The sequence below is a fragment of the Salvia miltiorrhiza genome, chromosome 2 (assembly GCF_028751815.1).
Source record: "Salvia miltiorrhiza cultivar Shanhuang (shh) chromosome 2, IMPLAD_Smil_shh, whole genome shotgun sequence".
NCBI classification, from domain to species: domain Eukaryota; kingdom Viridiplantae; phylum Streptophyta; class Magnoliopsida; order Lamiales; family Lamiaceae; genus Salvia; species Salvia miltiorrhiza.
The window spans coordinates 7,309,103-7,332,106 of record NC_080388.1 but is presented as its reverse complement, the minus strand read 5'-3'; the positions used below and the strand labels follow the sequence as shown (position 1 = coordinate 7,332,106).

Here is a 23,004-nt window from a genome sequence, read left to right as displayed (position 1 = left end):
GAAAGAGCTTATAAGCTCCTAAACTGCTTATAAGCCGTTTTGAAGAGTTTATAAGCTCAGCCAAACACCCTCTTAGTAATCTCGCATATGAAAAATGTCAAAAATTTCTGCTTCCACAGTAAGTTAAATGTGAAATTCAAGCTGAATTTCAAAAAGACAGTTTACTTTTTGAAGTGGTTTGAATACTCATAAATGGTCTTGTAATATTTGCGTATAAATAAATGGTCATTGCAGCTCTTATTATCCGAATACAATTACACTCCCCCATTTTGCAGCCATGCTTTATTGCATTTTTCCATATGCATTCCTACTTATCCTTAGCCTAATATCTCAGGATAAAACTGTAGAAACTGTAGAAATTCTATCATTGTCAACTACTAAGCTATCAAGAACCCTATCCCCTTCAATAGTATTAGTACCAGCTGTCCCAACATCTACCCCATCTTTTGGAACCTCTAAACCGTCTGGCCCTTCCCCATATAGAGTATCGAGCTCTTCTTCTGTAAACAAGCTCAATGGTGTGAAACTAGGCATAGGAATCTTTTCAAAGTCAACAAAAAATTGAATTTATCCTTAGCCTAATATCTCTAGATAATCTAACATTTTCGCACAATGCCTTTGATCCCTAATGAGAATTAGGCCTTTATCTAATCTGTAATCTTCGTGGTACACATAAACTGCCCTAGGTTTAGACATCAAGCAAGACTCAGATGACTTAAACTCAGACATTATTCGTTCAAAAGTCATATTGCCTAAGATGTCTTCTATTTTCGACGAATCATAACCCTCATATTGGATTTCACCACTGTTTTCATCTTTAGATCAAATACCAAAAAGATTGAACACAAAGGTGACCATAGGATTTTCCATCCTGCACAACGAAATAACAGAAACAACACTATTTTAACATTTCATTAATCTATTAACACCACAGTTCAATCCTAGTTCAATCTATTAACATTCATTGATTCGGGATTAATTGCATGCAATCAAAAACCATCCCCACGATTCGAGTTTAAGCAAAACTTACCTTTTTTTTGGAAGTAGCAATCTGTGGTCGCCGGTGGAGACTTATTGCCTGAGAAATCGCTCGCTACTTCCAACTTCGTCGTCTTCAATATCTTCTGCCGCTCTTGAGTTTTGAATGTGGGAGACTCTTCGTATGCATCGGTTGTTAGAGAAACCCGTGTAAACATTCTTGGTGGGCCCTGCATTTAATAAAAAAATATATATATATATTTTATGGACGGCGTCTAACGTCCGTCTGTGCGCTGGGGTTAGTTGTATACTTTCCGTCGAGTTTGGGGGGCAATTTGTACCAAGTTGGAGAATGGGGGGTATACATTTTAGGGGGGTCATGTTTAGGGGGGTATCTGTACCTTAACCCTATAATATAAAATATAGTTTCTTAAGAACTTATAAGTTGTCAAAGTGTTCGGGTAAATGAGCTTATAAGTTAGAGATTGAATTTTTAGTTAGTGAGAGAAAATCTTTTTTAGAGTGAGAAAATCGAAGAAAAATGAAATTAAAATGATATATGATGAAAATAAAAAATCATAATTGAATTATTTTTGTAAAATGAGTATTGCTTATAAAATAATGAGAAAATAAGTTGGGGTAGAGGAACTTATTTTTTGGGGAGCTTATAAGCTCTTGGAGCTTATAATTTTTACAGCTTAAAAGCTCTTTAGGAGCTTATTTTGCCAAACATTTTGAAAGAGCTTATAAGCTCCTAAACTGCTTATAAGCCGTTTTGAAGAGTTTATAAGCTCAGCCAAACACCCTCTTAGTAATCTCGCATATGAAAAATGTCAAAAATTTCTGCTTCCACAGTAAGTTAAATGTGAAATTCAAGCTGAATTTCAAAAAGACAGTTTACTTTTTGAAGTGGTTTGAATACTCATAAATGGTCTTGTAATATTTGCGTATAAATAAATGGTCATTGCAGCTCTTATTATCCGAATACAATTACACTCCCCCATTTTGCAGCCATGCTTTATTGCATTTTTCCATATGCATTCCTACTTATCCTTAGCCTAATATCTCAGGATAAAACTGTAGAAACTGTAGAAATTCTATCATTGTCAACTACTAAGCTATCAAGAACCCTATCCCCTTCAATAGTATTAGTACCAGCTGTCCCAACATCTACCCCATCTTTTGGAACCTCTAAACCGTCTGGCCCTTCCCCATATAGAGTATCGAGCTCTTCTTCTGTAAACAAGCTCAATGGTGTGAAACTAGGCATAGGAATCTTTTCAAAGTCAACAAAAAATTGAATTTATCCTTAGCCTAATATCTCTAGATAATCTAACATTTTCGCACAATGCCTTTGATCCCTAATGAGAATTAGGCCTTTATCTAATCTGTAATCTTCGTGGTACACATAAACTGCCCTAGGTTTAGACATCAAGCAAGACTCAGATGACTTAAACTCAGACATTATTCGTTCAAAAGTCATATTGCCTAAGATGTCTTCTATTTTCGACGAATCATAACCCTCATATTGGATTTCACCACTGTTTTCATCTTTAGATCAAATACCAAAAAGATTGAACACAAAGGTGACCATAGGATTTTCCATCCTGCACAACGAAATAACAGAAACAACACTATTTTAACATTTCATTAATCTATTAACACCACAGTTCAATCCTAGTTCAATCTATTAACATTCATTGATTCGGGATTAATTGCATGCAATCAAAAACCATCCCCACGATTCGAGTTTAAGCAAAACTTACCTTTTTTTTGGAAGTAGCAATCTGTGGTCGCCGGTGGAGACTTATTGCCTGAGAAATCGCTCGCTACTTCCAACTTCGTCGTCTTCAATATCTTCTGCCGCTCTTGAGTTTTGAATGTGGGAGACTCTTCGTATGCATCGGTTGTTAGAGAAACCCGTGTAAACATTCTTGGTGGGCCCTGCATTTAATAAAAAAATATATATATATATTTTATGGACGGCGTCTAACGTCCGTCTGTGCGCTGGGGTTAGTTGTATACTTTCCGTCGAGTTTGGGGGGCAATTTGTACCAAGTTGGAGAATGGGGGGTATACATTTTAGGGGGGTCATGTTTAGGGGGGTATCTGTACCTTAACCCTATAATATAAAATATAGTTTCTTAAGAACTTATAAGTTGTCAAAGTGTTCGGGTAAATGAGCTTATAAGTTAGAGATTGAATTTTTAGTTAGTGAGAGAAAATCTTTTTTAGAGTGAGAAAATCGAAGAAAAATGAAATTAAAATGATATATGATGAAAATAAAAAATCATAATTGAATTATTTTTGTAAAATGAGTATTGCTTATAAAATAATGAGAAAATAAGTTGGGGTAGAGGAACTTATTTTTTGGGGAGCTTATAAGCTCTTGGAGCTTATAATTTTTACAGCTTAAAAGCTCTTTAGGAGCTTATTTTGCCAAACATTTTGAAAGAGCTTATAAGCTCCTAAACTGCTTATAAGCCGTTTTGAAGAGTTTATAAGCTCAGCCAAACACCCTCTTAGTAATCTCGCATATGAAAAATGTCAAAAATTTCTGCTTCCACAGTAAGTTAAATGTGAAATTCAAGCTGAATTTCAAAAAGACAGTTTACTTTTTGAAGTGGTTTGAATACTCATAAATGGTCTTGTAATATTTGCGTATAAATAAATGGTCATTGCAGCTCTTATTATCCGAATACAATTACACTCCCCCATTTTGCAGCCATGCTTTATTGCATTTTTCCATATGCATTCCTACTTATCCTTAGCCTAATATCTCAGGATAAAACTGTAGAAACTGTAGAAATTCTATCATTGTCAACTACTAAGCTATCAAGAACCCTATCCCCTTCAATAGTATTAGTACCAGCTGTCCCAACATCTACCCCATCTTTTGGAACCTCTAAACCGTCTGGCCCTTCCCCATATAGAGTATCGAGCTCTTCTTCTGTAAACAAGCTCAATGGTGTGAAACTAGGCATAGGAATCTTTTCAAAGTCAACAAAAAATTGAATTTATCCTTAGCCTAATATCTCTAGATAATCTAACATTTTCGCACAATGCCTTTGATCCCTAATGAGAATTAGGCCTTTATCTAATCTGTAATCTTCGTGGTACACATAAACTGCCCTAGGTTTAGACATCAAGCAAGACTCAGATGACTTAAACTCAGACATTATTCGTTCAAAAGTCATATTGCCTAAGATGTCTTCTATTTTCGACGAATCATAACCCTCATATTGGATTTCACCACTGTTTTCATCTTTAGATCAAATACCAAAAAGATTGAACACAAAGGTGACCATAGGATTTTCCATCCTGCACAACGAAATAACAGAAACAACACTATTTTAACATTTCATTAATCTATTAACACCACAGTTCAATCCTAGTTCAATCTATTAACATTCATTGATTCGGGATTAATTGCATGCAATCAAAAACCATCCCCACGATTCGAGTTTAAGCAAAACTTACCTTTTTTTTGGAAGTAGCAATCTGTGGTCGCCGGTGGAGACTTATTGCCTGAGAAATCGCTCGCTACTTCCAACTTCGTCGTCTTCAATATCTTCTGCCGCTCTTGAGTTTTGAATGTGGGAGACTCTTCGTATGCATCGGTTGTTAGAGAAACCCGTGTAAACATTCTTGGTGGGCCCTGCATTTAATAAAAAAATATATATATATATTTTATGGACGGCGTCTAACGTCCGTCTGTGCGCTGGGGTTAGTTGTATACTTTCCGTCGAGTTTGGGGGGCAATTTGTACCAAGTTGGAGAATGGGGGGTATACATTTTAGGGGGGTCATGTTTAGGGGGGTATCTGTACCTTAACCCTATAATATAAAATATAGTTTCTTAAGAACTTATAAGTTGTCAAAGTGTTCGGGTAAATGAGCTTATAAGTTAGAGATTGAATTTTTAGTTAGTGAGAGAAAATCTTTTTTAGAGTGAGAAAATCGAAGAAAAATGAAATTAAAATGATATATGATGAAAATAAAAAATCATAATTGAATTATTTTTGTAAAATGAGTATTGCTTATAAAATAATGAGAAAATAAGTTGGGGTAGAGGAACTTATTTTTTGGGGAGCTTATAATTTTTACAGCTTAAAAGCTCTTTAGGAGCTTATTTTGCCAAACATTTTGAAAGAGCTTATAAGCTCCTAAACTGCTTATAAGCCGTTTTGAAGAGTTTATAAGCTCAGCCAAACACCCTCTTAGTAATCTCGCATATGAAAAATGTCAAAAATTTCTGCTTCCACAGTAAGTTAAATGTGAAATTCAAGCTGAATTTCAAAAAGACAGTTTACTTTTTGAAGTGGTTTGAATACTCATAAATGGTCTTGTAATATTTGCGTATAAATAAATGGTCATTGCAGCTCTTATTATCCGAATACAATTACACTCCCCCATTTTGCAGCCATGCTTTATTGCATTTTTCCATATGCATTCCTACTCATCATTACCTTTCAAATGCTTTCTTCTCAAGCCAAACTGCCTACGAGCCTTGCACTTCTTTCACTCAAACAACACATCACCTCCGACCCATCTCGTATACTTGCAACAAATTGGACCCACTCGAGCTCCGTCTGCAGCTGGATTGGCGTCACTTGCAGCTTGCGCCACCCAAGAGTAGTTGCGTTGAATCTCTCCAACATGGCTCTCTCCGGCACCATTCCACCACAGCTCGGGCACCTCTACTTCCTCGTCTCCCTTTACCTCACCAGCAACCTTTCCATGGAGATTTGCCTCAAGAGTTGTCTCTTCTTCACCGTTGGACAAAGATTGCTCTCATTTTTATCCGCCATAATCCGAAGTCGTTTTTACACGTGAATTTCTCATCCTCATACTTCGGATTTGCCATCCTCTCGATTATCCCATAGACAGTGCCACTTCTTGATCTTAATCAATTCTTAGCAAAACCACCAATCTCAAGAACACACCGAAGATACAAAATAAAAGAAACGGAATATAAACGACTCATGATTTACGTGGTTCGGTCTACGACCTACATCCACAGGAGGTGAGCAATTAATCCACTAAACAACAACAATGGCGGAAACAATTACAAGAACAAATGAGATCAAAACACTCTATCACATAGCTTATCTCTCTTTCTTCTCTAATCTCACTTCTCTCGTAAATCACATACAGAAGATTACATGAGAAACTCTTTAACCAAAAGCGGACTTTTTTCGAATAGTTCATAGCCTTAACAGACTCTGCTCCAACAGAAAGATCTAGTTGGCAGCTAGAATCACGTATGTAGCATTTTTGCTTAAAGTAATCCAAGTGTTCTATGTCACTAAAGAGACGTCATTTTTAATCAATCTAAAAAATATATACCAAATAAAATCACAAAACTGTTTTAATAAATCTAAAAAAAATTACATTCTCAAAAAAAAAAAAAACTCTAAAAAAATTACCTAAACGAGATAAAATTAAAACTTTACAGATTCGAACTTACGAACACATTTCATAAACTCTAAAGTTGAAATCGAGCACAAACACTCTAAGTAGCCACTAAAAAGGAAAAAATAAATCGAAAACATAACTCAAGCAGAAGCGCCTTCAATTAAGTTCTCCTGCGGCGTGTTGGTGTAGCTCTGCTGTGTCTCTTCTTCATCTTATAATTATATCCAACGCCAAAAAAGAATTCCACTAACCATCTTGGCCTTGCTTTTCTAATAATAATGTAACCGATTCCAATTCCAACTATGAATCCACTTCCATATCCCATCACCACACTTCTCCAACCAAATCCATCTATAAATCCATACTCATCATCATCTTCTTCTTCTTCTGGTTTCATCCACTGCCCATTCTCCTCTTTGCACTTTCTCGTCAACGGAACTCCACACAATCCCCGGTTTCCCATATATGAATCATTCACAAATGTGGAAAACTGAGTAGATTGTGGTATTTGTCCAACAAGATTATTCATTGAAAGGTTTAACGTCGAAAGAAATGTCAACCTTGTCAATTCACTTGGAATTGCTCCATCTAACTTGTTCATAGACAAGTCCAATGATTCAAGTTCACTCATACTTCCAAGAGACGAAGGTATATTTCCTATGAGGTTATTGTGGGACAAATTAAAGTATTTGAGAATCTTAAGATTTCCTATGGAATCTGGAATACTCCCAGAAAACCTGTTGGAGGATAAGTCAATTGTTGTAAAGGCTGACAACAATCTCTCTAATAATTGATCCAAACCTTTCAAGGTGAGCCTCATCTCCACATATAAACGAAAGGTGTCGTCATTTGACAAGTTTGTTTCATTCACCTCTATCATTGCTTTGAAATTCTTGAAATATCTTTGAGGCAGAGAACCCACAAATCTATTCTGAGATATATCTAAAACTTGCAAATTAGGAAATGGAATCTTGGTTTGTGAAGGAAGTGACATGTTACCATCAAACTTGTTAGACCTTAAGACCAACACTCGAAGCCAAGGAAGGTAATCCATCCAAAAGGGAAATTCGTCTTGTATTCTATTATTTCCAATGTCGAGGCCTTGTAGACTTTGGCAATTGATCAAGGATTTAGGTAATTGTCCTTGCAATTCATTACCATTCAAATTGATGGACACAAGACTACACCCCTTGCTAAATGTTGATGGAATGTGACCACGAAACTGATTTTTATTTAGATGAAAGATGACCAAAGAGCTCAAATTTCCAAAGCATTGTGGAATTATTCCTTCCAAAGTGTTATTTGAGAGAAGAAGCGTATCAAGGGATGTCAAGTTACAGATGGAGGATGGAAGCTCACCGATTAATTTGTTGGAAGAGAGATGTAGAATATCCAATGGTAGATTGCCAATGGTAGATGGTATTTGACCTGAAAGTTAATATGAGAGCTGCAAATATATTATTTGAAAGATAGAGAAGGATATGAATCAAATTTCTTTGAACTATACATTTACAGTGTTATCCATAAAGTTTAACATCTTGCTTAACTTTTTTGAGGAATGTATTTGAATTATTTTTAAATATACTAATTCTGATTTCTTACTAGACCCAATGAATGCTATATGGAACAATCATTTGTAAATTTGTGAAAAATGCAACTATAACACTTCAACAATTGATCAAGAATTTAAGTAATGGTCTTGCAAATTAATACCACTTAAATTGATGGACAAAGATTACAACCCTTGGTAAATGTTGATGGAATGACACCACTAAACTGGTTTGTGTTAAATGAAAGAACTTCAAACATTTTGTTAAGTTTCGAAAACCTTGTGCGATTGATATTTCCAACGTACTAGAGAGAATAAGTATTTCAAGGAATGTCAAGTTGTTGATGGAGGATAAAAGCTCACCATTTAATTTGTTTGAATCGAGATACAAGTGGCCCAAATTTGATAGGTTTCCAATGGTAGATGGTATTGAACCTGAAAAGAAGAGAAATTAGACATATCATAAAAAAACAACACAATATATGACTCTACCTACTTCAAGACAACATACTTAAAGTAAGCAAGAGCTGTCATGCTCCCCACTTCTCTTGGGAGTGATTTGTTAAGTTTTAGAATGCAAATCATGTGCTCTAAATTATTAAAAAAAGGCCAATTTCTTTAGGAATAATAGTTGTGGAATAATGAAGTCATCAAAGCTAAATTTCACTGTGAAGTATATATGATGATAACATTATTAAATAAAATGCATGATTCAGTTAGGAGATAGAGCTATATATATGGTATTATTATTGAGTATGATGAGATGCCACCAATCTTATTTCATATGCTCATATAACTGTGTTGGAATAATAGTAGATATTCATATAAAAGATAAGTATAGATATATAAGAAATGGTGTGTCTTCAAATTAAGATAAAATTTCTTTATATTAATATCTTACTAAATTTGACTATTTTCGTACTCTACATATATATAAGCATATGTCAAGTTGTGGATGGAGGATGAAAGCTCACCATTAAATTTGTTGGAACCAAGATTTAAGTGGTACAAACTTGATAGGTTTCCAACAGTAGATGGTATTGGACCTGAAAAGAGGAGATATTATGCATATATAGCATAAAATAACAACAAAATATATGATTCCTACCAACTTCAAGACAAGTTACTAAACTTATTTGATAATGCTCATATAACTTTGTTGGAATTAAAATAAATATTCATATAAAGGATAAGTAGATATATAAGAAATGGTGTGCTTTCAAATAGAGACAAAATTTCTTTATATCTAAAAATGCACATAGACATAGAAATATCTTACCAACATCAACTAGTATCTGTTTGTTATTTTCATTAGACATTTGCCCAACTAAAAATGGAGCAGAAGAAATATACAGTTTGTATAACATTTAACAGGAACATATTGCATTATTTTTAAATAGTACATTTAAGATACAGTTTTTTTGCTAATTCTAATAAATGCTATATGCAAAAGGTCAAATATAGATTTTAAAACTCTACAGGAGTTAGAAATGTTACCGATTAAAGCATTGTTGTCAAGTTCCAAAATATCTAGTTCATTCATGTACTCAATTTCTGAAGGCAATGCTCCGCTAAGTGTGTTACTTGATAAGTCAATCATTTTCAAGGAAGACATGTTGAAAATGCTTGGTGGCAAAGTGCCTGACAACTTGTTCGAACTGAAGTCCAACTCTCGTAAATTATGAAGATGATGAATCTCTTGTGGAATCACTCCTACAAATAACCAATTGATTACAAAAAGTTAGTTTAATTTTAGGAGGAATGATCTAATGAGAATGGCCAAATGTGGTGAGAAATGAGAATGAATCTGAAACATTAGATATTAAAATCCTATCACTGATATTAATTTTTTCAAATTTATCGTGTAAAATGAAAATATCGAATAAGTTAGTATAAAGCTTCGAATAAGTCAATATAAATTTGCAAATAAGCCTCTTGTAATGCATGAATAGCCGTTCATACCTCTGTTCGAATCCTGGGGGCCGAAAATTTCACCATATTAACTGAGTAAGCTATTTGTGCATTACAAACAACTTATTCATTACGTAATATTGACTTATTTGTTATTCTTATTTCTCACAGAAAGAGTCCTTCTCACTATAACTTAACCCTACTTTTAGATTGAACCGTGTTGGGAAAATATAACTTATCACCCTAACCTATGGACCTCTTAATGTTAGTATCCTTACGTAAGCTTATTTCCAAATTCACCTGTAACGTATTCAAAATTGTCATATTAATGTCTCGATGACCGGATTCCGGCCCAAGCTGCAATTAGGCAAGCCGAAAAACCTATGCAGATTATGTAAATTCAGCCAGCTAGGCAGGTCGGGCCAAAATTCGGTCGGCGGGACATTATTATGAAAATTATGGAAACGTTGTAGGTGAATTTGCAATTAAACTTATGGACATAGACATTTAAAACGTCTGTGTGCTAGGGTGGTAAATGATACTCCATCCGTCCCAGCTTTTTGTATCCACTTTTAGTTGTATTTACAACTAAAAGTGGATACAAAAAGCTGGGACATAGGGAGTATTTACCCAAAAGTGTATCTAGTTGTGTACTTTTGGAACCAAAGATATGCATAAAGAATAGTAAAAGAAAACTATAAATATATACTCCCTCCGTCCCAATAAAAGTGGCCACTTTTTTTTGGACACGGAGATTAAGAAGGGGATTGTTATGTTTTAATTGAGTGTGACCCACCAAAATTAGTGAGTAATTTTTAGAAAGTGGCCTACAATTGTTGACCAAATTAGTGAGTAATTTTGGCATTTTTAGAAAGTGGCCTACAATTGTTGACCAAATTAGTGAGTAATTGTTGACTTAATTAAAGTAAACTTTTGCCATTTTTAGAAAGTAGCCACTTTTAATGGGACACCCAAAAATGAAATGTGGCCACTTTTATTGGGACGGAGGGAGTATATGTTTGTATTCATAATGTGAATGGATAAATCTGGTGCTTCACTTTTGTTTTTTGTTTTTTTTTTTATGATAAATTACATAAGTAAATAAACTACACAACGGAGGACTCGAACCCAGGACCTCAGGTCGTGCTAGAAAGAGAGAAAATCTTTGCTAGAGAAAAAATATCGAAGAAAGATGAAATTATAATAATATACAATGAAAATAAAAAATCATAACTGAGTTAGTTTTGTAAAATGAATGTTGTAATAAGATAATGAGAAAATAAGTTGGAGTAGAGGAACTTATTTTTTAGGGAGCTTATATTCTCTTATAGCTTATTTTTATAGCTTATAAGCTATTTAGGAGCTTATTTTACCAAACATTTTAAATGAGCTTATAAGCTGTTTTAAAGAGCTTATAATTAAGCTCAGCCAAACACTCTCTAAGTTCGATACTTGGTTTTAGTAGTGAGGCAATTTTAAGTCCAGAGATACTGGGCTCAAATTGCATATGCGATAATAATCTACTTGTTTTTAGTAGTAATTTTCTATTTGTTAGCAGTATCAGTTTTGTTAATACATGATTATAAATCTGTCTATGGCCATATATTAGGTTATGCTCACTACATAATTAACTGAAAAAGAAATAAGCCTACTTGTTTTTTCCGAAAAATGATAGGAATTAGCCGTTCTTCATTTCCAATCAGTTTTAATAATTGAGACACGTTATTAGTCATTAATTTATGTTAATGCGCGTTTTACAACAAACAAGAAATTAATAGAAACAATAGGGCCGAATGGCCCTATTCAACATACAATATCAAATTTTGTCCACCATTTGAAAAAGGAAAAATTGCACCAAAATACACAAATTTTATCGAAAATCCATATTTGACGCGAAGTTAGAATTTTACATTTTAATGCGCCAATTTAAGAAGTTGTTCAATTTTGACACATTTTTCATTCCCCCCAAATTAAAATCTGACGTGGCGCCTACGTGTCTCTCCGGCACGCGCCACTCCGTTCGCCGGTAAGTTTGTTCTTCTCCAACCACTGTTCATCGCAAAAAAAATGAGCCACTCTCCACCACCGGCCATTCTCTCCAAATCGACGAGAATCTTCCACCAATCTGGAAAAATCTGGGTAATTTGAAGTTCTCGATCGCCTCTCTCTCTCTCTCTCTCTCCTAAATCTATTACCATCTTCGTAAAAAAATCGGTGAAAATCTCTGAATCCATTCCGCCACAATCAATCGGACCTCCTCCGCGTGCCATCCACAACAGATTTGAGCTCCATACCTCGAAAATCAGTGGTCAGGATCCTGGCGACCAGGAAACCTCGCATTCTTCCTATCGATTCGCAGTCCACCATCGATTCCCGGCGGCATCGCCTCCCTCGGCCACCACCGACGTCTCTGTCCCTTCCCCTCTATCTCCCTGAACTCGCACATAATAACACATAGAGCAAGATCCCCAATTTCAAGCCACCGCGCCGCAGCCGCCCTCAGTCTCTCATCCGCCGGCTGCGATGGGGGATGAGGAGGTCAGATAAGTGGGGTTTTCCGATCTTTGAGGATATTGAGAGAGAGAGAACGTGATTTGAGATTGACAAACATGGTTTTCGTACCTCAATATCGCATGAATTGTTGTCATTTTCCCCCATGAATTGATTGTTAATATGTGTTTGTATCCCAATTTTGAGTTTTGTTGAATTTTGATTCCTTGGTGTAGTTTTGGAGTGATTTCAGGGAAAATCAAAGATTAATTGGAGGATTTTGAAGACATGAGATCGAAGTACGTATCGATAGGAATTCGTGAGCGCAAACGGTGACCAAATCCGAGTCCGGACGAGGGAGAACGGAGCCGAACAAGCGGACTGCGCATAAAGCCCAGGAACCCGCGGTCCGGGCCGCGGCCACGGGCCCGACCGCGGGCCTCTGCTCCAAAATTGCCCAGTAACCCGCGGTCCGGGCCGCGGCCACGGGCCCGACCGCGGGCCTCTGCTCCAGAGCAGTCCAGAATGTTTTTTTCAGTCACCCGCGGTCCGAGCCGCGGCCGCGGCCCATGACCGCGGCCTCCCCTGCTTCCAGCCGCGTTTTCAACCGCGGTTCATGCCGTGACCGCGGGGAAGAGGCGGGGATCCGCCTTTTGGTGGGCCCAGACGTGATTTTTAGCCCAAAACTCCATTTTTCCCCTCTTTTCTCATATCATTCATTACACACACCTATTTTTCCATCTTCCCCAATCCTCCACACAAACCCTAACCTCCATTAATGCTCACACCTACCTTTTGAAGAAGCATTGAAGAAGAGAGAAGATTCAAGAAAGGCCATTATTAGGATTTGTCACTCATTACTCTCTCTTTCATATATGTATTTCTTTGATTTAAGTATGTTGTTTGTGAACATGGTAGGCTAAAATCCCCCATTGGTTTGGGGGTTAGGCTAGTAGATTATGTAAGGGATTGATTATTATGCTTAATATATGTCTTGATTATTTCCTTGTTATTATCTTTTCAAGCCCTAGCTTTAATTCTTGTATGGATTGTTGGCCACTTTCTCTGCATTTCTAATTTGTGATTTGAATCGGGAGAGGATAATCACAATAGATTAGGAGCTTGAAACATATTGACTCAATAAACCGGGAGGTTGAGAGTTGGGTGAGAGTATACCGATCATTTGTGCTCTTGGGAGTTATAGGTTAGAAGTTGACCGGGGACGGCAACTATGACCCGTAATCTACCATTTTAGTCGTCCGGGAGGGGGCTAGAACTAGTGGGGAGATCACTCTAGATAAATAGGAATATCAAGACTAATATTGAGCTAATTTGAAGTCCATTGCTAATCCATCGATGCCTAATCCCTAAACCACCTTCATCACTTAATTAATCCACTTTGTTTGATTGTTCTTATTTTGTCTTTGAATTTGTTAGTTAATCAAACCATTCACCTCCTTGTTTAGTCTAAATAGCTCTAGCATAATGACTTAAGGTAATCACTAGAATTTGACTACTAATCCTTGTGGAATACGACCTTGCTTCCCTATATTGCAACTACACCGTATACTTGCAGCGTGGTGAAAATAATTAGCGAACAAGTTTTTGGCGCCGTTGCCGGGGATTAGTTTAGTTTCTTTGCTTGTGATATTTTGCTTCATTGTGCTTAACTACTTTAGACATTTTACTTGCTTTAATTTTTGTTTTCTATTTTAAGATTGTGATTTGACTCTTTGTTCTTGTTGGTTGATAGGTAGTGTATGAATACAAGGTCTAAAGGTGCACCTCTTATACCTATAGACCTTGAGGTTGAAGCTTTTTGCCGACACAACAAAGCAAGAACAAGAAGAGATAGAGAGTTGGAGGAAGCTATGGCGGAAAATTTTGATTTAATCCGTCAACTCCAAAGGCAATTGGAGGACATGCAAGGGCAAATCAATGAGCAAGAGGCTCAAAGGAATGCACCACCACCACCACCTATTAGCAATATGTTCCAACCCGTGGTCCAACAAGTGGGAGTGCATGCCCCGAGAATCAATGCCAATAATTTTGAGCTCAAGCCGGCCCTCATCAACATGGTGCAACAAAATCAATTCGCCGGTCTTTCTCAAGATGACCCGAATGGACATCTCGGCAATTTCTTGGAGATATGTGATACTATCAAGATAAATGGAGTTCCGGAGGATGCCATTCGACTCCGACTCTTTCCCTTCTCACTAAGGGGCATGGCCAAGGCATGGTATCAATCTTTAGAGATTGGTTCCATCACTACATGGGAGAAAATGGCTCAAAGGTTCCTTATCAAGTTCTTCCCTCCAAGTAAGACAATGAAGATGAAGAAGGACATTGTCCAATTTCATCAATTCGATGGAGAGACCTTCTATGAAGCTTGGGAGAGATTCAAAGAGATGATAAGGAAGTGTCCCAACCATGGTTTGGATCAAAACACCATTATTTGCTCATTCTATACCGGGTGTAGTGGTGAGATGCAAAGAGACATGAATGCATCGGCCAATGGAGCATTGTTGGAGAAGAGCCACGAGGAGGCCACCCACATCATAGAGAACTTGGCCGCCAATAGCTACCAATTTCCGGGGGAGAGGACTATTTTGAAGAAGGTGGCGGCTACAACAAGCTCGGATCCGATAGCTCTTTTGACAGCTCAATTGACCGCCATGAATAACAAGATTGATGCTATGTCAATATCAAGGGTAGAGCCCGTGGTTGAAGAACAAACTAGCTTCGAGGATGTGAACTACATCAACAACAACAACAACCGAGGCCAAGGGAATTTCCGGCCTTCACATCAAGGTGGTTATCAAGGCCAAGGGCAAGGGCAATACAATCAAGGATTTCAAACAAATCGCCACCCAAATCTTGCCTATGGTAATCCCAACAACTTCTTGCAACCACCACCCGGATTTGCGGTAAGTGATGGTATGATCAAGGAAGAGAAGAAACTCAACCTTGAAGAAATTTTAATGAAATTCATGACGGCCACTCAAGCCCACATGACGAGAACCGATGAAAGGTTGGAGGCTCAAGCGACCCAATTGAAAATGCTTGAGATGAAAGTGGGGCAAATTGCCGAATCCTTAAGCAATCAACGCCAACAAGGGCAATTTCCAAGCAACACAATTGTAAACCCTAAGGAGCATTGCAAAGCTATTAACATACTAGGTGAGACAACCTTTGAAGAGTCCAAGATGTGCTTGGGAGAGGAGGACATGGTTGAAATAGAGAAGAGCAATGATGGAGACATTTCTTCAAAAATGCAAAATGATAAGGAAAAGAATAAGGAAGTGTACAAAGCTCCACCTCCTTATTGCCCACCAATCCCATTTCCTCAAAGGCTTCCCAAGAAGAATGTGGAGAGTGAGTTCTCCAAATTCCTTGAAATCTTTCGGAAGGTGAATATCAACATCCCTCTTGTTGAAGCATTGCAACAAATGCCCAAGTATGCAAAATTTCTCAAGGAAGTTCTATCCAAGAAGAAGAAATTAGAAGAATTTGAGACGGTCAACCTCACCGAAGAATGTTGTGCCATTCTTCAAAAGAAGCTACCCATCAAGATCAAGGATCCCGGGAGCTTTACTATCCCATGTGATGTTGGAAATGGTCGTTTTGGAAAGGCCTTGTGTGATTTGGGAGCAAGCATAAATTTGATGCCTCTCTCCATCTTCAACAAGCTTGAAATAGGAACCATTAAGCCAACCACGATTGCTTTGCAAATGGCGGACCGTTCCGTTTCATATCCAAAAGGGATAGTGGAGGATGTCTTGGTGAGGGTTGACAAATTCATTTTTCCGGTGGATTTTGTGGTGTTGGATATGGTTGAGGACAAGGATGTACCTTTGATCCTCGGACGTCCATTCTTGGCGACGGGGAGGGCCCTAATTGATGTTGCAAAGGGCAAGCTCACATTGAGAGTGAATGATGAGAGTGTTACCTTCTCAATCCACAAAGCTCCCAAGCACAAAGATGGGGAAGAAAGAATGAGAGTGGAGGAATGCAAATTGATGCAAGTGATTGAACCTTGCATCAACATGAAAGAAAAATTGAAGGGAGAAAGGAAAGAGGAGGAAGCCCAAGGCTTGGAGTTGAAGCTTCTCCCCACACACTTGAAGTATGCATTCTTTGGTGAGAATGAGATACATCCAATGGGGCAAGACCGTGTACTCCAACTCAAAGAGTTAGATGAGTATCACGCATTTGAGAAGTCAAGCCTCTTCAAAGAGAGGACAACAAGTGCTAATGACGAGATGATGCACAAACGGGAGTTTGCACCCGATGATGAAGTCCTTCTCCTCACCTTCCGTCAATCACTACCTCCGGAAAAGCCAAGATCAAAATGGACGGGTCCTTTCAAAATCAACAAGGTTTTCAACAATGGAGCAATTGAATTGAGAAAGAAGGATGAAAGAACCTTTGTGGTTGAGAAGGAAAGAATCAAGGCATTTTTGCCCTTGAAACCAAAAGTTGAAGTGTTCGTTGGAACCACCCCCGAGCCATAACACCATCATGGAGACGTCTAGCTCATGACGTTAAACTAAGCGCTAGTTGGGAGGCACCCCAACAAGGTACCCTTTAATTTTTGTATGGTTTATTTTTTTTTATATGTTAGTTTTTTTTGTGAGTCCGAGACAACTTCTCCTTCTCTTTTCTTCCAAACTCATTTTCACTTTGTGTGAAATAAGTTTGGGGGGAGGGGAGAGATGGATTAGTTGTCTCATCTATCTTAAGCTTTACTTGTTTTTGTTTGTTTTAGTATTGTTGTCTTGTTTTTGTTATTGTTGAATAAATGAAAGCTTGAGAGTTAGTTGGGTTGATATTTTTGTTTTTGTTTTGCTTGGGATAATTGTAGCAAATTTTGTGACGATGAATTGTTTGTTGTTGGGCTTACAATATGATTGTTGTTTTTTGAAAAGAAATTGTGTGTATCACTTGTGGATTATGCATGAAAAGTTTGAACTTGTGACAAGTGAGCTAAATGTTTTGCCTCCAAGAACTTGAAAATGAGCTTGTAAGATTTGAGCCATTGATTGTCATACATTCACAATCTCATTTTATTTTTTGAGTGTAAATCATTTGGGCATGTTTGTTGATCTCTAGAACTTGCCATGAGTCCTCTCTTGAAAATAAAAGTAGATGTGTTGTTAATATTGAAGTGATTTAAGGCCATCCTTGTTAGCCACTTGACTTAAATTGTGTCCAAATTCTCATATGATCCTAGTTTACCCTCTTTGTGCCTTGTAGCATTTCTTTGAATTAACCAATGATGGGTAGAACTTAGATTGTTAGTGGTTACTTTGATGAAAATGTTTGGGAAATTATTGAAATTGCTTATCAAGCTTTGATTGAGTGAAAATCACTAGTCCCCTATGAGCTTAAAAAGAAAAAGAAAAAAAAAAGAAAAAAAAAATGAAAATGAATGTGAATAAAAGAGCATAAAGGGGAGTGATTTGCCTTTTGAATCATATCATGATAAGTATCACTAAGGGTGAAAAGAAGAAATGTGGGGATATTGGTTTTTGATTGATTAAAAAAGAGAAATGGTGAATTTGACTTGTTCATTGTGATTGTTAGATTGTGGAATATGAGTCATTTGCCTAAAAACACCTCACCTCACCAAAGAGCCCTCATTACAACCTTATGAAAGCCCTTGTTGATCATTATTTATAACACATTGAAGTATAGAGAGTTAGGATAAATGGCAAGCCTATGGTAGATTGCATACATGGTTCAATTTGAGTGCAAACACGTCCAATCTAAACACTTGAGAGTTGAGTGCATCATTGAAACATCCACATTTGTGAGGATTCAAGTTTGGAGGCTATAATGTTGAACTCATTATCACTTGTGACTTCTTGGAATGCATTTCTACTTGTGATACACTTTTTAAAGATTTTTGAAAAATTTGAAGCCCTTGAAATGACACCAATTCATTCTCACATGTTTGTTATCTTTTATTTCTCTTCTCTTTGTTGTTTGGGGACAAACAACGCTTTAAGTTTGGGGGGGTTGACAAACATGGTTTTCGTACCTCAATATCGCATGAATTGTTGTCATTTTCCCCCATGAATTGATTGCTAATATGTGTTTGTATCCCAATTTTGAGTTTTGTTGAATTTTGATTCCTTGGTGTAGTTTTGGAGTGATTTCAGGGAAAATCAAAGATTAATTGGAGGATTTTGAAGACATGAGATCGAAGTACGTATCGATAGGAATTCGTGAGCGCAAACGGTGACCAAATCCGAGTCCGGACGAGGGAGAACGGAGCCGAACAAGCGGACTGCGCATAAAGCCCAGGAACCCGCGGTCCGGGCCGCGGCCACGGGCCCGACCGCGGGCCTCTGCTCCAAAATTGCCCAGTAACCCGCGGTCCGGGCCGCGGCCACGGGCCCGACCGCGGGCCTCTGCTCCAGAGCAGTCCAGAATGTTTTTTTCAGTCACCCGCGGTCCGAGCCGCGGCCGCGGCCCATGACCGCGGCCTCCCCTGCTTCCAGCCGCGTTTTCAACCGCGGTTCATGCCGTGACCGCGGGGAAGAGGCGGGGATCCGCCTTTTGGTGGGCCCAGACGTGATTTTTAGCCCAAAACTCCATTTTTCCCCTCTTTTCTCATATCATTCATTACACACACCTATTTTTCCATCTTCCCCAATCCTCCACACAAACCCTAACCTCCATTAATGCTCACACCTACCTTTTGAAGAAGCATTGAAGAAGAGAGAAGATTCAAGAAAGGCCATTATTAGGATTTGTCACTCATTACTCTCTCTTTCATATATGTATTTCTTTGATTTAAGTATGTTGTTTGTGAACATGGTAGGCTAAAATCCCCCATTGGTTTGGGGGTTAGGCTAGTAGATTATGTAAGGGATTGATTATTATGCTTAATATATGTCTTGATTATTTCCTTGTTATTATCTTTTCAAGCCCTAGCTTTAATTCTTGTATGGATTGTTGGCCACTTTCTCTGCATTTCTAATTTGTGATTTGAATCGGGAGAGGATAATCACAATAGATTAGGAGCTTGAAACATATTGACTCAATAAACCGGGAGGTTGAGAGTTGGGTGAGAGTATACCGATCATTTGTGCTCTTGGGAGTTATAGGTTAGAAGTTGACCGGGGACGGCAACTATGACCCGTAATCTACCATTTTAGTCGTCCGGGAGGGGGCTAGAACTAGTGGGGAGATCACTCTAGATAAATAGGAATATCAAGACTAATATTGAGCTAATTTGAAGTCCATTGCTAATCCATCGATGCCTAATCCCTAAACCACCTTCATCACTTAATTAATCCACTTTGTTTGATTGTTCTTATTTTGTCTTTGAATTTGTTAGTTAATCAAACCATTCACCTCCTTGTTTAGTCTAAATAGCTCTAGCATAATGACTTAAGGTAATCACTAGAATTTGACTACTAATCCTTGTGGAATACGACCTTGCTTCCCTATATTGCAACTACACCGTATACTTGCGGCGTGGTGAAAATAATTAGCGAACAGAGATGGAGAGAGAAAAAAGAGACAAAGGGGGCTTAAACAGTGGGCTGAGACGACACCGTTTTTTCTTCTTCAATGCCACGCTGGATAAGTAGTTGACATGTAATCGACACGTCAGATTTCTCGATCACCGAAAATTAAAATTGTGTTAAAATTGGACAACTTATTAAATTGGTGTATTAAATTGTAAAATCCTAACTTCGCGTCAAATATGGATTTTTGGCAAAGTTTGTGTATTTACATGCAATTTTCCCTTTGAAAAAACATAAATTTTGGCCATTTTTTGTATGTCATGACTATTCTACCCTTCTATCTCTCTCATCTCTCTTTCTCATCTACCCCTCTCTCTCTCCAGCGGCTCCTCTATCTTTCTCATCTCTCTCTCTCTCTCTCTCTCTCTCTCTCTCTCTCTCTCCAGCGGCTGCGCGGCAGCGGCGCCGAGCTTGGAGAATTCGTCGGAGCTCTCGCGGCGGTGGTGGAGGAGGCCTCCCTCTCTCTCTCTCTCCAGCGGCTGCCGCTCTCTCCTCTCTCTTTCTCATCTCCCTCTCTCTGTCCAGCGTGCGGCGACGGCAAATCTGGTCTGATGAGGCGGCAGCGGTGGATCTGATCTGATCGTTGTGCCGCCTCCTCCATCGGCAGATCTGATCTCCGCCTCCTTCGATTTCAGCCATGGCAGATCTGATCTGTTCTGTGTGCTGCACGTATGGCACTTATGGCACTATTAGTGCCATAAGTGCCATAAGTGCACACTTCCCCCTAGGGTTTAGATATTCCGGCCATTTAGGGTTTAGATTATCCATTTGAGGTTTAGATGTTCTATTTAGGGTTTTGATTATCCATTTAGGGTTTAGATATTCCATTTAGGGTTTAAATGATGTTGTTGTTTCTGTATTTGTGCAGCACGTATGGCACTTATGACACTATTAGTGCCATAAGTGCCCAAAATGATTATTTTACTTGGTTTGATTTTGGATTTCCGTTGGCACTTATGGCACTAAGGGTAAAAACGTCCAAATCAATAAAAATGGCCAAAATTTGTGTTTTTTCAATGTGTGGCCATAAATTGTGTTTTATGCTTCATTTTGGCTACTTCAAAATTTTACTCAAATTAATATATGTTATTTGAAGACTTGTAATAAGCTTTTTTTAATTAGTTTTTAACCTTCTAAACATAACCCCTGAAACCAACCAAAACAAGATCAAATGAAGTAAGAAAAAAAAGAAATTAACTCACGAGCTAGCTTGAGTAACTAAACTTGTGGCTAGGTGAATAATAAATCATACCACTTAAACTATTATTGCGGAGCTGTAATTCGTAAAGAGCTGTCATGTTCCCCACTTCTCTCGGAATTGATCCGATAAGTTGGTTAGATTCCAACTTCATGTATCGTAAATTATGAAGATTTCCGATCTCTTTTGGAATAGTACCTGCAGAATTATGAGTTCATCAAAGTCAAGTTTCATATTGTTATAAGTAAACTAGGTGAATTTTGAAGGGTTCAAACTTATTTAAAATTCTTTTTGGAGTGAGATTCTTGTATAATAATAATGTGATATTACATTATATAAGAGGGATACATTATCTATTCGTGGATTTCACCACATTATTGAATATGGCTATTCATGTGGTACGCACATTGATCTATTCATGGATTTTATTTATTAATTATTTTCATTTCTCACAAAAGATATGGATCATTTTCTCCGTTTCATGATATCCAAATAGAAATGAAAAAGTGGGATTGAACATAGTTAAATTCTCAGGGCTCGTTTGGTTTTCAGTAAAGGATTGTGTAGGATAATTTGTAACCAAGATAATTAGCTCGGATAATGACAGATTATTAATACTGAGTTGGTGTTTGCTATCATGGCTAAATACATAATATCCTGATTTAAGTTAATCCTAGGGGGGAGGTGGTATTATTAATCCTAAGAAATCTGGATTAATAATACTGGGTCGTGGGATTAAACCGAGTCATCCGCATTATTACTAAATAATACCAAATACTAGACTGATCTGTACTAAATTAGCTAATACAGTAAATTAGCTAATACAGTGTATTAGCCAATATCAAACACGCCCTCAGTATATAGCTAAGATCATACCTCTTTGATTGTTCCAACTAAGGTCTAATGCCTTAAGTTGTGTGATGTTCCCAATTTGTGATGGCACATGTCCACCAAAGTTGTTGTATGACAAGTTAATAAACTCAAGCTGTGGACATTCACCCAAACTCAATGGTATCTCACCCTCCAATTTGTTGGAGAAGAGGTAAAGTGCTTCGAGTCTTTGAAGGTTGTTGTGCCTGCAGATGTCCTTTGGTAGGGGGCCGCAAAGAGAGTTCAAACTCAAATCTAGAGAAACAAGAAAAGAAAGATTTCCGATTTCTGGTGGGATGCTGCCTTCGAGTCCCATATATGAGAGATCTAAAGCAGTCACCCTACTATCACGTGAATCACACGTAACTCCTATTCATGTGCAAATGGAGGTTCCGATGGTCCAATTATTTTTCAAATAATTGTCGGGATCTGAAGTGATGCGGGATTTGAGGGCAAGAAGTGAAGATTCATCACTTTTGATTTGATCAGTCGTAGCAAGGGTAAGCCAAGAAAACAACATGAGTAGAGAATGTAGGAAAATTAGAGAAACTCTCTCCATATTGTGAATGCAGAGTGCTAATTAACTGTAATTATGTGCGCAAACAAGAAGCCCCATTTATTCAAAGCTAAAATCATTTTTTCCAAGTCAAGCCCCACTGCAAAATGAGTCATTTTTGGAGGCAAAAGCGACAAAGACTATATTTAGAAGTCAATTAATTAATTTAATTAATTTCCAGACGGCCGTATACTAATTACTAAGATTAATTTAATAAAGTATTATTAAAGGAAATAAATTTAATTAATTTCCAGACGGCCGTCCCTTGTCATTTCCCAAAACTGTTTGATGAAATGCTCCAACTGTTTGATGAAATGTCAAATGGTAAGTTGTGTTTTCTGTTTGATTAGTTATCTATTTAATAGGGTTAATTGCCCCTAAATACACCATATTTCCTTGAATTCTACAATTGCACATCACCTTTAAATCCGCCCCAAAATACATCACCTTTATATTTTTTCTGTTTTTGCACATGACTAAAAAATCCTCAAGAA

General features: G+C 37.6%; 1 protein-coding gene and 1 non-coding gene across 2 annotated transcripts; both read right to left on the bottom strand.

The window, feature by feature from the left end:
• Nucleotides 1-6,371: 6,371 nt before the first annotated feature.
• LOC131012885 (receptor-like protein 20) lies at nt 6,372-22,557 on the bottom strand. The gene is made up of 6 exons (XM_057940872.1): nt 21,961-22,557; nt 21,139-21,282; nt 9,442-9,657; nt 8,919-8,990; nt 8,308-8,379; nt 6,372-7,823 (listed from the first exon to the last, which is right to left on the bottom strand). The coding sequence occupies exons 1-6, from the start codon at nt 22,268-22,270 to the stop codon at nt 6,556-6,558; spliced, it is 2,082 nt and encodes a 693-aa protein (XP_057796855.1). The 5' UTR covers nt 22,271-22,557; the 3' UTR covers nt 6,372-6,555.
• On the bottom strand, nt 14,676-14,782 carry LOC131013825 (small nucleolar RNA R71). The gene has a single exon (XR_009097903.1). It is a non-coding gene; the product is annotated as a small nucleolar RNA R71 (small nucleolar RNA).
• Nucleotides 22,558-23,004: the final 447 nt, after the last annotated feature.